This window comes from Mobula birostris, chromosome 24 (genome assembly GCF_030028105.1).
Source record: "Mobula birostris isolate sMobBir1 chromosome 24, sMobBir1.hap1, whole genome shotgun sequence".
NCBI classification, from domain to species: domain Eukaryota; kingdom Metazoa; phylum Chordata; class Chondrichthyes; order Myliobatiformes; family Myliobatidae; genus Mobula; species Mobula birostris.
Genome location: NC_092393.1, coordinates 827,621 through 842,780, shown reverse-complemented (window position 1 = coordinate 842,780; position 15,160 = coordinate 827,621). Strand labels below are relative to the sequence as shown.

At 44.0% G+C, this 15,160-nt stretch overlaps 1 protein-coding gene across 3 annotated transcripts in view; it reads right to left on the bottom strand.

Annotated features, from left to right (window-relative positions):
* xylt2 (xylosyltransferase II) overlaps positions 1-15,160 on the bottom strand; it is a 312,882-nt gene that overhangs the window by 229,432 nt on the left and 68,290 nt on the right. For all 3 annotated transcript variants that reach the window (XM_072242003.1, XM_072242005.1, XM_072242004.1), the window contains one exon: positions 11,191-11,662. In XM_072242003.1, the coding sequence (XP_072098104.1) occupies positions 11,191-11,662 (472 nt within the window). The remainder of the gene's footprint in view (positions 1-11,190; positions 11,663-15,160) is intronic.

Sequence of the window (15,160 nt, the reverse complement as noted above, 5' to 3'; positions counted from 1 at the left end):
GCCATGTCGCCCAGCAATCCCCCAATTTAATCTGAGCCTACTCACAGGACAATTTTACAATGACCAATTAATCTTCTAACCGGTGCATCTTTGGACTGTGGGAGGAAACCAGAGCACCCGGAGGAAACCCACGTGGTCACAGGGAGGACTTACAAATTCCTTACAGACAGCAGCAGAAAATGAACCCGGGTCTCCTCTCCCGTAAAACATTGTGCTAACCATTAGGCTACTGTGTCACCCCACATTTAAGGGGAACATGAAGGGAAACTTCTTCACAGAGAGTGGTGAGGGTGTGGAACAAGCGTAATAGAGGCCTTACTGAAATCCAGATACACCATGTTTACTATCCTACGCTCTAACGCAGAAGACTGTGCTGACTATCCTTAATGACCCCAAATTTTCCAGCTGCATGTTTACCTTATCCTTAAGAATTTTCTCAATAACTACCTACCACAGACATTAAGCTTACTGACCTACAGTTTCCAGGTTTTAGTTTTTGCAGTCCTTCTTAAATAAAGGCAGAACATTCACTCTCCTCCAGACTTCTGGCATCTCACCCATGGCTAACAACCATAGGTGAGATGCCAGAAGTCTGGAGGAGAGTGAATATCACAGCTCCCACAATTTCTTCTGTTGCCTCCCACTATGTTCATAGGTATACTTGTACAGACCTATGAGACATCTACTGTACTTTCATTACATATTTGGAGTTATAGCGCACTACAACACAGAAACAGGCCTTGCCCCTGGACTATAGCCCTCCATCCTCTCTCATCCATGTACCTAGCCAAACCACTCTAAGATGTTGAAATCCAACCTGCATGCACCACTGCTGCTGGGAGCTTGTTCCACACTCTCGCCATCCTTTCAGTGAAGAAGCTCCCTTAAACATATCATCTTTTATCCTTAACCCATGACCTTTGAGTCTAGTTTCACCCAACCTCAGTGGAAAGAAACCTGCTTGCTTTTAAATCTTAACTATAATCCTCATAATTTTGTAAACTTCTATCAAATCTCCCCTCATCCTCCTACACTCTCAGGAACGAAGTCCTAACCTAGTCAACCTTTCCCTATAATTCAGGTCCTCAAGTTCCGGTAACACCCTTGTAAATTTTCTCTGCATTCTTTCAATCTTATTGATGCCTTTCCTGTAGGTAGGTGACTAGAAATGCACAGAATATTCCAAATTACGCTTATACAACCTAAACAACTTCAACGTAACATCAACTCCTGTTGATATATGAAGGCCAAAATTTTTCTTTATAACCCAGTTTATCCGAAATGCCACTTTCAAGGAATTAGGAATCAGTATTCCCAGATTTATTTATTGATTGATTGATTGAATTATTAAGCTTGGAATAGGCACTTCCGTCCCTTCCAGCCACACCGCCCAGCAATCCCTGAATTTAATCCTAGCCCAATCGTGGGACAATTTACAATGACCAATTAACAATTTACAATGACCAATTAACCTACCAATTAACAATTTATGATGACCAATTAACCTACCAACCGATACATCTTCAGATTGTGGGAGGAAACCCACACAGTCATGGGTGGAACATACAACCTCCCTAGAGGCAGTGGAGGGAATTGAACCCGGGTCACCCGTACTATAAAGCACTGTGCTAACCACTACGCTACCATGCCATCCTAATCATCCTAATCTACTGCACTCCTCATTGCTCTACCAAGTCCTCCCAAATGTGCAACACTTCATACTTGTCTGCATTAAATTTTATCTCATTTTTTTTAGACCACTTTCCAGCTGCCTTATAATATCCCTTTGGATTCTTCTAAATCCTCACTGCCAAAAGTAATCTCATACCTCTTTTTTCATCCTCCTGGTTTCCTTCTCATATACACACTTACATCTCCTATGCTCTTCCAGGATTTCACGGTCCCAACTGCCTGTATCTGATCCATGGATCCATTTCCCGGGTCAGGGCCTCAATATTTATTGTCATCATAGTCATAGTCATAGTCATACTTTATTAATCCCTGGGGAAATTGGTTTTCATTACAGTTGCTCCATAAATAATAAACAATAATAGAATCATAAATAGTTAAATAGTAATATGTAAATTATGCCAGTAAATTATGAAATAAGTCCGGGGCCAGCCTATTGGCCCAGGGTGTCTGACCCTCCAAGGGAGGAGTTGTAAAGTTTGATGGCCACAGGCAGGAATGACTTCCTATGACACTCTGTGCTGCATCTCGGTGGAATGAGTCTCTGGCTGAATGTACTCCTGTGCCCACCCAGTACATTATGTAGTGGATGAGAGACATTGACCAAGATGGCATGCAACTTAGACAGCATCCTCTTTTCAGACACCACCGTGAGAGAGTCCAGTTCCATCCCCACAACATCACTGGCCTTACGAATGAGTTTGTTGATTCTGTTGGTGTCTGCCACCCTCAGCCTGCTTGCCCCAGCACACAACAGCAAACATGACAGCACTGGCCACCACAGACTCGTAGAACATCCTCAGCATCGTCCGGCAGATGTTAAAGGACCTCAGTCTCCTCAGGAAATAGAGACGGCTCTGACCCTTCTTGTAGACAGCCTCAGTGTTCTTTGACCAGTCCAGTTTATTGTCAATTCGTATCCCTAGGTATTTGTAATCCTCCACCATGTCCACACTGACCCCCTGGATGAAAACAGGGGTCACCGGTGCCTTAGCTCTCCTCAGGTCTACCACCAGCTCCTTAGTCTTTTTCACATTAAGCTGCAGATAATTCTGCTCACACCATGTGACAAAGTTTCCCACTGTAGCCCTGTACTCAGCCTCATCTCCCTTGCTGATGCATCCAACTATGGCAGAGTCATCCAAAAACTTCTGAAGATGACAAGACTCCGTGCAGTAGTTGAAGTCCGAGGTGTAAATGGTGAAGAGAAAGGGAGACAAGACAGTCCCCTGTGGAGCCCCAGTGCTGCTGATCACTCTGTCGGAGTGATCCAGCGTTCTTTACTCCTGCAGGCTTGCCTTTCACAGGAATATGCAGACATTGATCTTTCACTATCTCAATTTTTAAACCTTCACAACTGCCAGTGGTCCCTTTGCCCATAATCAACCTACTCCAATCAATCCTTGCAAGTTCCTGTTCAACATCATCAAAAATCACCTTAAACCAATTTAGAACTTGAACTTTTGGACCAGTTCTTATCCCTTTCCATTAACCATTTATAGCCTGCTACAACTATCGTCACTGCTTCCAAAGTGCTCATCCACTGTCACCTCAGGTCACTTTTCCCACCTTATTACCCAAGAATAAGTTAAGCTTTGCTCTGGTCCAATTAGGGCCCTCTGTACGTTGCCCAAGGAAACTTTTCTTTTTTTTATTACTAATTTTTTATTGCAACATCAACAAATTACATTTAATACAACCAAATGCCAATTACATTTTGATTGTTTAACCCAGCCACCCCCCAACCTCCATCACCATCCCCCCTCCACCCCTCTCTCCCCCATCTCTCTCTCCTCCACCAACCAACTGACATAGTACATACACAGACAAAGCATTCCTATTTTAACAAAAGACCTTTTAAGTTAGATATCAAATTTGTCCACATTAAGATTGTGTTTGGTCGTCCATCATTTTCTTCGGCAGTTGAACGGGGCACGACTGCGCAAGCACATGTAAGTCGGACCGTGAGGCAGCGGGAGTATTTAAAAGAGAGCAGTTTGTGGAAGTCGGTCATTTTCTTCGGCAGATGAACGGGACACGACTGCGCAAACGCGTGTAAGTCGGACCGTGAGGCAGCAGGAGTATTTAAAAGAGAGCAGTTTGACGAAGCAGGCGACGGAGTAGTGGCAGACAGAGTAGGACAGCTTTGCCTCAAGAGGCTTCGGCGAGCTGAGGACGAGCTTCACTCCAAGTGAGGTAAGGCCGGGTAAGTTCCCTTAAAAAGAGAACGGTCTGCAGTGGTATTTTATTTGAAGCAAGGAAGGCGGCGAAGCTGTAGCCCATTAAGTGAGCTAGGGCAGCAGCAATAGTTGTTTTAACAACTCCGAGGGAAAGAGAGGCACCACTGCGCAGACGCGTGACGTCAGCCGGCTGAGCGCCAAGCGTTTAAAAAGAGGACATCCCTATCCAGTGGGCAGCGGAGTGAGTGGTAGCAGAGCGAAAGGGCTTTGGCTCCGCGGGCTTTGGCTGAAGTGAGCAGAGGCTGAGGAGGAGCTTGCTCCCAGTGAGGCCCATACCACTCCCGAGGCAGTCGGCAACGTTCCACGTCCACATTTCAAAAGTTGAGGCAACGTTCCACGTCCACATTTCAAAAGTTGAGGCAATGTATTGGGTAGGTCATGACAGCTGACATCGGCCCCGTGGTTTGTTCCTCCTGCAGCATGTGGGAAATCAGGGATACTTCCAGTGTCCCTGACGACTATACGTGCAGGAAATGTGTCCAGCTGCAGCTTCTGGCAGACCGCATTGAGTGGCTGGAGATGCGATTGGATTCATACTGGAGTATCTGCGATGCTGAGAAAGTCGTGAATATCACGTTCAGTGAGTTGGCCACACCGCAGGTAAAGGCTACACAGGCAGAAAGGGAATGGGTGGCCACTAGACAGCATAGCAGTAGGCAGGTAGTGCAGGAGTCCCCTGAGGTCATCTCCCTCCTAAACAGATATACTGTTTTGGATACTGTTGGGGAAATGTCTCATCGGGGAAGGCAGCAGCAGCCGAGTTCATGGCACCATGGGTGGCTCTGCCACACAGGAGGGAAGGAAAAGGAGCGGGAGAGCTATAGTGATAGGAGATTCGATTGTAAGGGGAATTGATACGCGTTTCTGCGGCCGCAAACGAGTCTCCAGGAGGGTATGTTGCCTCCCTGGTGCAAGGGTCAAGGATGTCTCTGAGCAGCTGCAGGACATTCTGGAGTGGGAGGGTGAACAGCCAGTGGTCGTGGTGCACATAGGTACCAACGATATAGGTAAAAAACGGGATGAGGTCCTACAAGGTGAATTTAGGGAGTTAGGAGATAAACTAAAAAGTAGGACCACAAAGGTAATAATCTCTGGATTACTACCAGTGCCACGTGCTAGTCAGAGTAGAAATAGGAGGATATTTCAGATGAATACGTGGCTTGAAAAATGGTGCAAGGGAGAGGGATTCAAATTTCTGGGGCATTGGAACCAGTTCTGGAGGAGGTGGGACCGGTACAAACAGGACAGTCTGCACCTGGGCTGGACTGGAACCAACGTCCTAGGGGGAGCGTTTGCTACTGTTGTTCAGGAGGATTTAAACTAATGTGGCAGGGGGATGGGAACAAATGCAGAGAGACAGAGGGGTGTAAAATGAGGGTAGAAGCAAAAAGTAGTAAGGTGAAAAGTAAAAGTGGCAGGCCGGCAAATCCAGGGCAAAAATCAAAACGGGCCACTTTTCAACATAATTGTATAAGGGCTAAGAGTGTCGTAAAAACAAGCCTGAAGGCTTTGTGTGTCAATGCAAGGAGCATTCGTAACAAGGTGGATGAATTGAATGTGCAGAAAGTTATTAATGAATATGATATAGTTGAGATCACAGAGACATGGCTCCAGGGTGACCAAGGATGGGAGCTCAACATCCAGGGATATTCAATATTCAGGAGGGATAGACATGAAAGAAAAGGAGGTGGGTAGCGTTGCTGGTTAGAGAGGAGATTAACGCAATAGAGAGGCGATTAACACAATAGAAAGGAAGGACATTAGCCAGGAGGATGTGGAATCGATATGGGTAGAGCTGCATGGGAGGACGAACGGCTTAATTAGGAAAGGGAAAAAAAGATTATGAGAGAAAGCTGGCAGGGAACATAAAAACTGACTGTAAAAGCTTTTATAGATATGTAAAAGGAAAAAGATTGGTTAAGACAAATGTAGGTTCCCTACAGACAGAAACAGGTGAATTGATTATGGGGAACAAGGACATGGCAGACCAATTGAATAACTACTTTGGTTGTGTCTTCACTAAGGAGGACATAAATAATCTTCCGGAAATAGCAGGGGACCGAGGGTCCAGTGAGATGGAGGAACTGAGGGAAATACATGTTAGTAGGGAAGTGGTGTTAGGTAAATTGAAGGGATTAAAGGCAGATAAATCCCCAGGGCCAGATGGTCTGCATCCCAGAGTGCTTAAGTAAGTAGCCCAAGAAATAGTGGATGCATTAGTGATAATTTTTCAAAACTCGTTAGATTCTCGACTAGATCCTGAGGATTGGAGGGTGGCTAATGTAACCCCGCTTTAACGGAGTGAGAGAGAAACCGGGGAATTATAGACCGGTTAGCCTGACATCGGTGCTGGGGAAAGTGCTAGAATCCGTTATCAAAGATGTGATAACAGCACATTTGGAAAGTGGTGAAATCATCAGACAAAGTCAGCATGGATTTGTGAAAGGAAAATCATGTCTGACGAATCTCATAGAATTTTTTGAGGATGTAACTAGTAGAGTGGATGGGGAGAACCAGTGGATGTGGTATATTTGGATTTTCAAAAGGCTTTTGACAAGGTCCCACACAGGAGATTAGTGTGCAAACTTAAAGCACACGGTATTGGGGGTAAGGTATTGATGTGGCTAGAGAATTGGTTGGCAGACAGGAAGCAAAGAGTGGGAATAAACAGGACCTTTTCCAAATGGCAGGCAGTGACTAGTGGGGTACCGCAAGGCTCAGTGCTGGGACCCCAGTTGTTTACAATATATATTAATGACTTAGACGAGGGAATTATATGCAGCATCTCCATGTTTGCGGATGACGCGAAGCTGAGTGGCAGTGTTAGCTGTGAGGAGGATGCTAAGAGGATGCAGGGTGACTTGGATAGGTTAGGTGAGTGGGCAAATTCATGGCAGATGCAATTTAATGTGGATAAATGTGAGGTTATCCACTTTGGTGGCAAGAACAGGAAAACAGATTATTATCTGAATGGTGGCCGATTAGGAGAAGGGGAGGTACAGCGAGACTTGGGTGTCATTGTTCACCAGTCATTGAAGGTGGGCATGCAGGTACAGCAGGCCGTGAAAAAGACAAATGGGATGTTGGCATTCATAGCAAGAGGATTCGAGTGCAGGAGCAGGGAGGTACTACTGCAGTTGTACAAGGCCTTGGTGAGACCACATCTGGAGTATTGTGTGCAGTTTTGGTCCGCTAATCTGAGGAAAGACATTCTTGCCATAGAGGGAGTACAAGGAAGGTTCACCAGATTGATTCCTGGGATGGCAGGACTTTCATATGATGAAAGACTGGATCGACTAGGTTTATACTCATTGGAATTTAGAAGATTGAGGGGGGATCTTATTGAAACGTATAAAATTCTAAAGGGATTGGACAGGCTAGATGCAGGAAGATTGTTCCCGATGTTGGGGAAGTCCAGAACGAGGGGTCACAATTTAAGGATAAAGGGGAAGCCTTTGAGGACGAGATGAGGAAAAACTTCTTCACACAGAGAGTGGTGAATCTGTGGAATTCTCTGCCACAGGAAACAGCTGAGGCCAGTTCATTGGCTATATTTAAGAGGGAGTTAGATATGGCCCTTGTGGCTAAAGGGATCAGGGGGTTTGGAGAAAAAGCAGGTACAGGGTGCTGAGTTGGACGATCAGCCATGATCATACTGAATGGCGGTGCAGGCTCGAAGGGCCGAATGGCCTACTCCTGCACCTATTTTCTATGTTTCTATTTACTCTTGCTGATGAAAGTTCCAGTTAAGAAATGTCCAAAAAGCTCCGAAGCCAGTGAGTATTTGAAATATCATGGGAAAGTTTCCAACGCTGGACTACAATCTTCTTAGCTGCAGTCAGGCCTGCCAGCCAGACTTTGCATGTTTTTTCCGTAAGGGAAAGGTGGGAGTCATCATTTAGAAGATGTTTCTAATTTATCTGTGTTGCTCATCTTCCCCTGGATCTGTTGTTGTAAGTTGGTGGTGGAGCCCTGAGTTGCCCCCTTCCCACCCCCCCCTCCCATTACCCCTCGCATTCAACCCTTTACTTTGTAACATCTTTGAGTGGCACGTAGCAACGTCAGACACTGAACATTAACATTAACCGCCCCCCTCTAGCACCAACAAATTAGAAAGGCAAAGCAGTTCTCGTAGACAATCATATCAAAGAGACAAGAAAAAAAAACTTGGACAAACCCATTAACCTATATAATTAAAACCATTTCCGTCTCAAATATAGTATAACACATAATCAAGACCCCAACAGAACTCTTGCGAGAAGCTGTTGCTTTAATAGACCGTCGCTTAGCGATGGCGCCAGTGACGTCTTATCTGGCGTCCAGGAACGTATTCAAGTCTACTGGAGACATAACGTTCTAAGGTTATTCAGAACAAACTGCTGTTTTTCAGCTTCATTCTTGATGAAGTATGACATTTGAGTATATTGAGTATCACCTTAGAAAGTAAAAGATAAAAAGTAAATCTAGTTGGACTTATATCACCTTACCATGTTATCCTTGTACTAACAAGTTAACTGAGCCATTACCTTAAAACTCTGACCTGCAATACTCAGAGACAAATTGGCCCCTTAATTAACTAAATACAAAAGTGCAACGAATGACTTTCCAATAAAATAACCATAAAACTTCACACCTAGGACGTTAACTTGCCGGTGCCTGTTAGATTGCGCATACAGGCTGGTCCAAGCTCTTAATGCTGTTCCATCTCCTCCCGAGAGGCGTGTGGACTTTGCCCAGGGTCTTCTTCCATATCTCCCAGCACCGATGATTTCAGAGCTTCTTTCGCTTCCTCTGCTGAGTTAAACAACATCCTCATGCCCTTGATATTCACTCTCAAAATCACCGGGTATATGAGGAAAGAGTCGACCCCTTCTGCCGAAGCTTAGCGCGGATCTCCTTGTACCCCTGCCGTTCCTGCATCGTGCCGGGGCTGTAGTCGGCGAAGAACTGTAGCTGGGTGCCATCAGGGAGAGTAGGTTTGGCTTTCCTCGCACCCTCCAGGATAATCTGCCGGTCGGTGTACCGTAGAAGCCTAAAAACCATGGTCCGCGGTCTTGAGGTGTTGTTGGAAAAGATCCTTTGTGCTCGATCGATCTCCAGTGGAGTGCTGTGGGAATTCTTGAGCGCTGGAATCCAATTAGGCAGCACCTTCTGGAGGTAACCTCTTGGATCGTTGCCCTCAGCACTTGTCAGTAAGTTGACCAGCCGCACGTTGTTTCTCCTGGATCTGTCCTCCAAGCCGTTTAGCTTCTTCCATATCTTAGACACCTCCGCGAGACAGGAGTTAGTAACTTCCTCATTTCTGCGTAAGCAAACCTGAATGTTGTCTATTTTGTTGAATACCGTGCTAAATTTTTTTAGCATGAATGTCCGCTTGCTCCTTTAACGACCGGAGAATGTTGCCATTCTCTGCCATATGCTTCTGTAAGGGGTCGAGAGCCTTTTCCAGCGACGCCTTTAGCATGTGGGCTACTGTTTCTTGCAGCAATTCCATCTCCGTTGTCATTGTTTGCTTAATTAGCATAGCTATTTTTTCGGATGAATCGGTAGCTTGGTGTCGTCTGCTGGTATCTTGTTTCCTGGTTGAATTTGGATATTTTTTTGAGGTCATGTCTTTAGTTAGATCTTTCTCCAACTCAACCATGTATTAAGACTGTCTATGAGCCCTAAATTACTTGAAAAAGGAGGGTTACATGTCAGCGCTCAGTGCTGTGCTGCCATCTTGCCTTGTGCCTCACCAGAAGTCCCCCCCAAGGAAACGTTTCTAAATACTCCATCAAAGTTCTTATCTGCTACATTACCATACCATACTATTATTCTTCCAACTCTTCTTAATCTTCCTGCTCATTTGTTCTTCTAATTTCCATTGACTGTTTAGGGATCTTAGTGTTATTTTCAAATCTATCAATAAAGTATCATAGAATGATCATGCAAGAACAGTTTCTACCCCTTAACCATTAGGTTCTTGAACAAAAGAGAACAATTTCACTTACCCCTTCATTGAAATGTTCCCATAACCAATGGACTCACTTTCAAGGACTCTTCATTTCATGTTCTCATTAGTTATTGCTATTTATTTATATTTGTATTTGCACAGTTGGTATCTGCTGCACTCTAGTTGAATGCTCTAGTTGGGAAGTCTTTCACTAATCCTGTCATAGTTACTATTCTACAGATTCGTAGAATATGCCCACATGAAAATGGATCTCAAGGTTGTATATGGTGACACATATGTACTGTGATAATAAAATCTACTGTGAACTAATGCAGTGATTTTTCCCTTAATTGAAAAATGTAAAGCCCTCTCCTCTCTTTCCCACCTGAAGTACCTGTACCAGGGAACATTAAACTGCCAGGCCTTTCCCTCCCTTAGCCAAGTTTTTGAAATGGCTATAATATCCAAGTCTCACCTAGCTATCCATGCCCTGAGTTCATCTGCTTTTATCAGCCAAGACAATTTAATCCCATAGACTCTCTTCATTCCCTGCTGAGTTCCTGCCTGTCTCGACTATTCAACCTGCTGTCAATAACATCTGCATCACGTTCCAGCCTTTCATTTATATCACTACTGCTTAGGGTTACACACCCCTGATGATCTTCCCAGAAGGATATTGGTTCTTCTCCAATTCAGGTCACTTCTACCTCAGAAGAGATCCCAATGGTCCAAAAATCTAATTCCCTACACCCTGTACCAATTATTCAATCATGCATATTTGCTACATGCTCCTATTCTGACTCTCACTGGCAGATGGTACTGGAAATAACCTAAAGATTATTAGTCTTGATGCCCTGCTTCTTAACTCCTTCCCTCACTTTCCTTATTCACTCTGCAGGACCTCGTCCCTTACTGTACTTTTGTCAATTGTGCCAATGTGCATGATGACTTCCGGTTACTCCCAATTCTTCTTGAAAATGTTCTTCAGCTGTTCTATGCTTTTAGTAAAGATTATAAAAAAACAAAACGGTATCTCTGGAGTGTAAAAAATAATTTGCATTTCAGGTTGAAATGTTAATTGTTCCTCTCATTGTAGACACTGCCTGTGCTGCCAGGTACTTCCAGCAAATTTGTTTTCATTTCAAATTTACGTCTTTACTAACGTTCTGTTTTTCATTTCAGCACTTACGGTTTGAACCATGTTCTGGACGCTCTGGATTCTAAAAGTCACCTTTAAATACTAAAGTCATTTGTACGAAAAAAATCTTGCAATAAACAGACAACATTTTGTTTACAAAGGAGTTGAACATTACTACGACACTGTACCTGAGAGATGACAGAAACGAGGTACAGAATGTGGCATCAGTTTCTCAGCCTGGTGTGAACAGACCACATTGGCAATCTCTTGCTGACACAACTGAGTGCTCGCCCTGGCCAATGCAGACAAGGCATCTTTTCCTATTATGTCACAATTAGGTGTAAAGTCATTGCTGGTGGGCTGAGGGGCTCCTCCTACACTGCCAGTATCACTGTTCTTTGAGTCCCCTTTCACCTCACTGATGTTTCTGCTGCTGGAGAGATTACTTTGAACAGGGTTGTGGAAGTGGATTCTTGGACCAATTCTGTACCGCACTACAGGCTTCCGCCTCAGTAAGCTAGCCCTCAGTACGCGGGCAGTGCTGCTCAGGTGTTCCACGACCAGTCTCCCAGCATTCTGCCGTTTGGGCCCCAGGTGTCGGCTGTCAGAGCTGTCCACCTCAATGTTGTCTGGTAGTTTGGTCCTCTTCTCTCTCCCCGTCTGTGGACAATGAACAGCAACACCCAAGTTAGAAACCTTGTGAGAGGTCTAGAACTTCCACACATAATTCTATTTTCACCAATTTTTTTGGCTCTACAATGGATTTCAAAATGACTTTTTAACCTTCAAAGAACCGTTTAAGAAATTTCTCCCTTCACAAACGACTCAACATAAAAATAAAATAGCATGTTGCAAAACCTCCATCTACATAAAATTATCACATTATTGTTACAAACTTAGCAGTTCTTACACATTTTGGAGGGGAAGAGGGAGCAGCCAGATGTCTTGGTACATACTGGTGGTAATGACATAGGAAGGAAAAGCAAAGAGGTCCTGAAAAGAGAATTTAGAGACCTAGGCAAGAAAGACCTGAAAGTTAGTAATTTCTGAATTGCTAGCTGTGCCGCGCGCCGGTGACGGTAGAAACAGGGTGATCTGGCAGATTAATGCGTGGCTGAGGAGCTCCTGCAAGGGGCAGGGCTTCAGGGTTTTGAATCATTGGGAACTCTGCTGGGGAGGTATGACCTGTACAAAAGGGACAGGTTGCACTTGAACCCAAGGAGGACCAACATTCTCGCAGGCAGGTTTGTTAGAGTTTAAACTAATTTGGCAAGGCGGTAGGAACCAGAGTGAAAAGACTCAGGATAGGACGTATGGTTAAAAAAAGAACAAAGAAAGCGTGCAGTCAGACTGTCAGGACGGGCAGGCAAATGATAGGACAAAATTGCAGCCAGCAGGGTGAGTATCAGTGCATTAGGGATGTAGAATCAAAAAGGATACCAAATATAGTACTCAAATTGTTATATCTCAGTGCATGGAGTATCTTGTTGCACTTTAAAGATTGTTCGGTATGATGTGTGGCCATCAATGAATCGTGGCAAAAGGATGGTTGTAGTTGGGAGCTGAAGACCCAAGGTTACACAATGTCTCAGACGAATAGGAAGGTAGGCAGAGGGAGTGGTGTGGCTCTGCTGGTAAAGAATGGCATCAAATCATTAGAAAGATACGACATAGAAATGGAAGATGTTGAATCCTTGTGGATTGAGTTAAGAAACTGCAAGGGTAAAAGGACCCTGATGACAGTTATATACAGGCCTCCAAAGAGTAGCTGGGATGTGGACCACAGATTACAACAGATAATAGAAAACGTGTGTCAAAAGAGCAAAGTTATGATAGTCATGGGAGATTTTATGCAGGTACATGAAGAAAATCAGGTTGGTAATGTATCTCAAGACAGTGAATTTGTTGAATGCCTACAAGATGGCTTGTTATAGAGCCTACAAGGTGATCTACTAAACAGGATTGGGTGTTATGTAAGGAACAGGAGGCTTAAAGTAAAGGAACCTTTAAAGGCAGTAATCACAATACGATTGAGTTCAACTTGAAACTTGATTGGAAAAAGTCTGATGTACCAGTATTTCAATGGAGTAAAGGAAATTACAGCAGTATGAGAGAGGAATTGGCCAAAGTAAATTGGAAGGAGATGCTGGCAGAGATGACAGCAGTGCAGCAATGGTTTGAGTTTCTAGGAAAAATGAGAAATGTACAGGATAGATGTATTTTCCAAAAACAAAGAAATACTCAAATGGCAAAATAGTACAACCATGGCTGACAAGGAAAGTCAAAGCTAATGTAAAAGCAAAAGTATGCCTACAACAAAGCAAAAATTAGCAGGAAGATAGAGGATTGGGAAGATTTTAAAAACCTACAGAGAGCAACTAAAAAGATCATTAGGAGGGAAAAGATGAAATATGAAAGCAAGCTGGCAGACAATATAAATGTGGATAGTAAAAGCTTTTTCAAGTATGTAAAAAAATAAAAGAGAGGTGAGAGTGGATATCGGACCACTAGAAAATGAGGCCAGAGAAATAATAATGGGGGATAAGGAGACGGCAGACAAACGAAATGAGTACTTTGCATCAGTCACCACTGTGGAATAGGCTGCCAGCAACGGTGGTGGAGGTGGATACAATAGGGTCTTTTAAGAGACTCCTGGATAGGTACATGGAGCTTAGAAAAATAGAGGGCTATGGGTAACCCTAGGTAATTTCTGAAGTAAGTACATATTCGGCACAGCATCGTGGGCCGAAAGGCCTGTATTGTGCAATACACATCAAAGTTTCTGGTGAACGCAGCAGGCCAGGCAGCATCTCTAGGAAGAGGTACAGTCGACGTTTCAGGCCGAGACCCTTCGTCAGGACTAACTGAAGGAAGAGTTAGTAAGAGATTTAGTATCTCTTACTAACTCTTCTCTTACTAACTCTTCCTTCAGTTAGTCCTGACGAAGGGTCTCGGCCTGAAACGTTGACTGTACCTCTTCCTAGAGATGCTGCCTGGCCTGCTGCGTTCACCAGCAACTTTGATGTGTATTGCTTGAATTTCCAGCATCTGCAGAATTCCTGTTGTTGGCCTGTACTGTGCTATAGGTTTTCTATGTTTCTAAAGCAAATTTCCTTCCTCCCCACTTCCTCTATTCCCCGATCTGCATTTTACCTTTTCTCACCTGCCTATCATTTCCTACTGGGTCCCCTCCTTCTTCCCTTTTCTCCTATGGTCCACTCTCTTCTTCCATCAGATTCATTCTTCTCCAACCTTTGATCTTTCCCACCCACCTGGCTTCAGCTATCACCTGCCAGCAAGCCTTGCTCCCCACCTTCTTTACTCTGTCATCTACCCCCTTCCTTCTCAGTCCTGACGCCCGAAATGTCGAATATTCTTTTCCATAGATGTTGCCTGACTGCTGAGTTCTTCCAGCATTTTGTGTGTGTTACCTTGGATTTCCAGCATCTGCAGACAGTCTTGTGTTTATTAATTTTCCTGCATTCCTGCACAGTTTTGCCTAATTTTCATGGTTTGGAAATTAACTACTGTTTAAGGAGGAACAGTTGAGGTTGACCTCATACATCACAGTCTTGGACTACACTTGTCTTGCAGTATTTGGATTTGAACTGTCATGCTCCAGCAAAGGGCAAGCATTTGAACAGAAGAGAACCAGCAAAATGAGAGGTGCATAACATCTGAAATGTACTGGGTTGTTAGAATGAATACAAGAACTCATGGGGGTTAATAAACTGGATAAAGCAGTGAATGACAAAGGGGGAAAATAGTAGGAATAAACAAGTCACTTTTGGGTTGGTAAATTGTAGATTAACGCCTGCAAACTCTCAGTGATTGAACTACTTCTGGAATCTATATCAATAATAAAGAGAGTGAGTACAACATATGATGCAAAATCGGAGGGAATGATAGGAACGTAAGCTCTGCTGAAGCATATAAAGAAGCCATGAAGAGATACAATACTGACTCGAACAAGATGACAGGGCCCTGAAGAGTGAGGTGCAAATACAGAATTCCCTGAAAGTAGTAAAACAGGTAGACAAGGTGGTAAAGGCAGTATTTGGTGCATTTGCCTTCATCAAGCAGGGCACTGAGTAAAAGCTGAGTTGTCATATTACCACTGCACAAGATGTTGGCGAGACTACATCTAGAGTATTGTAA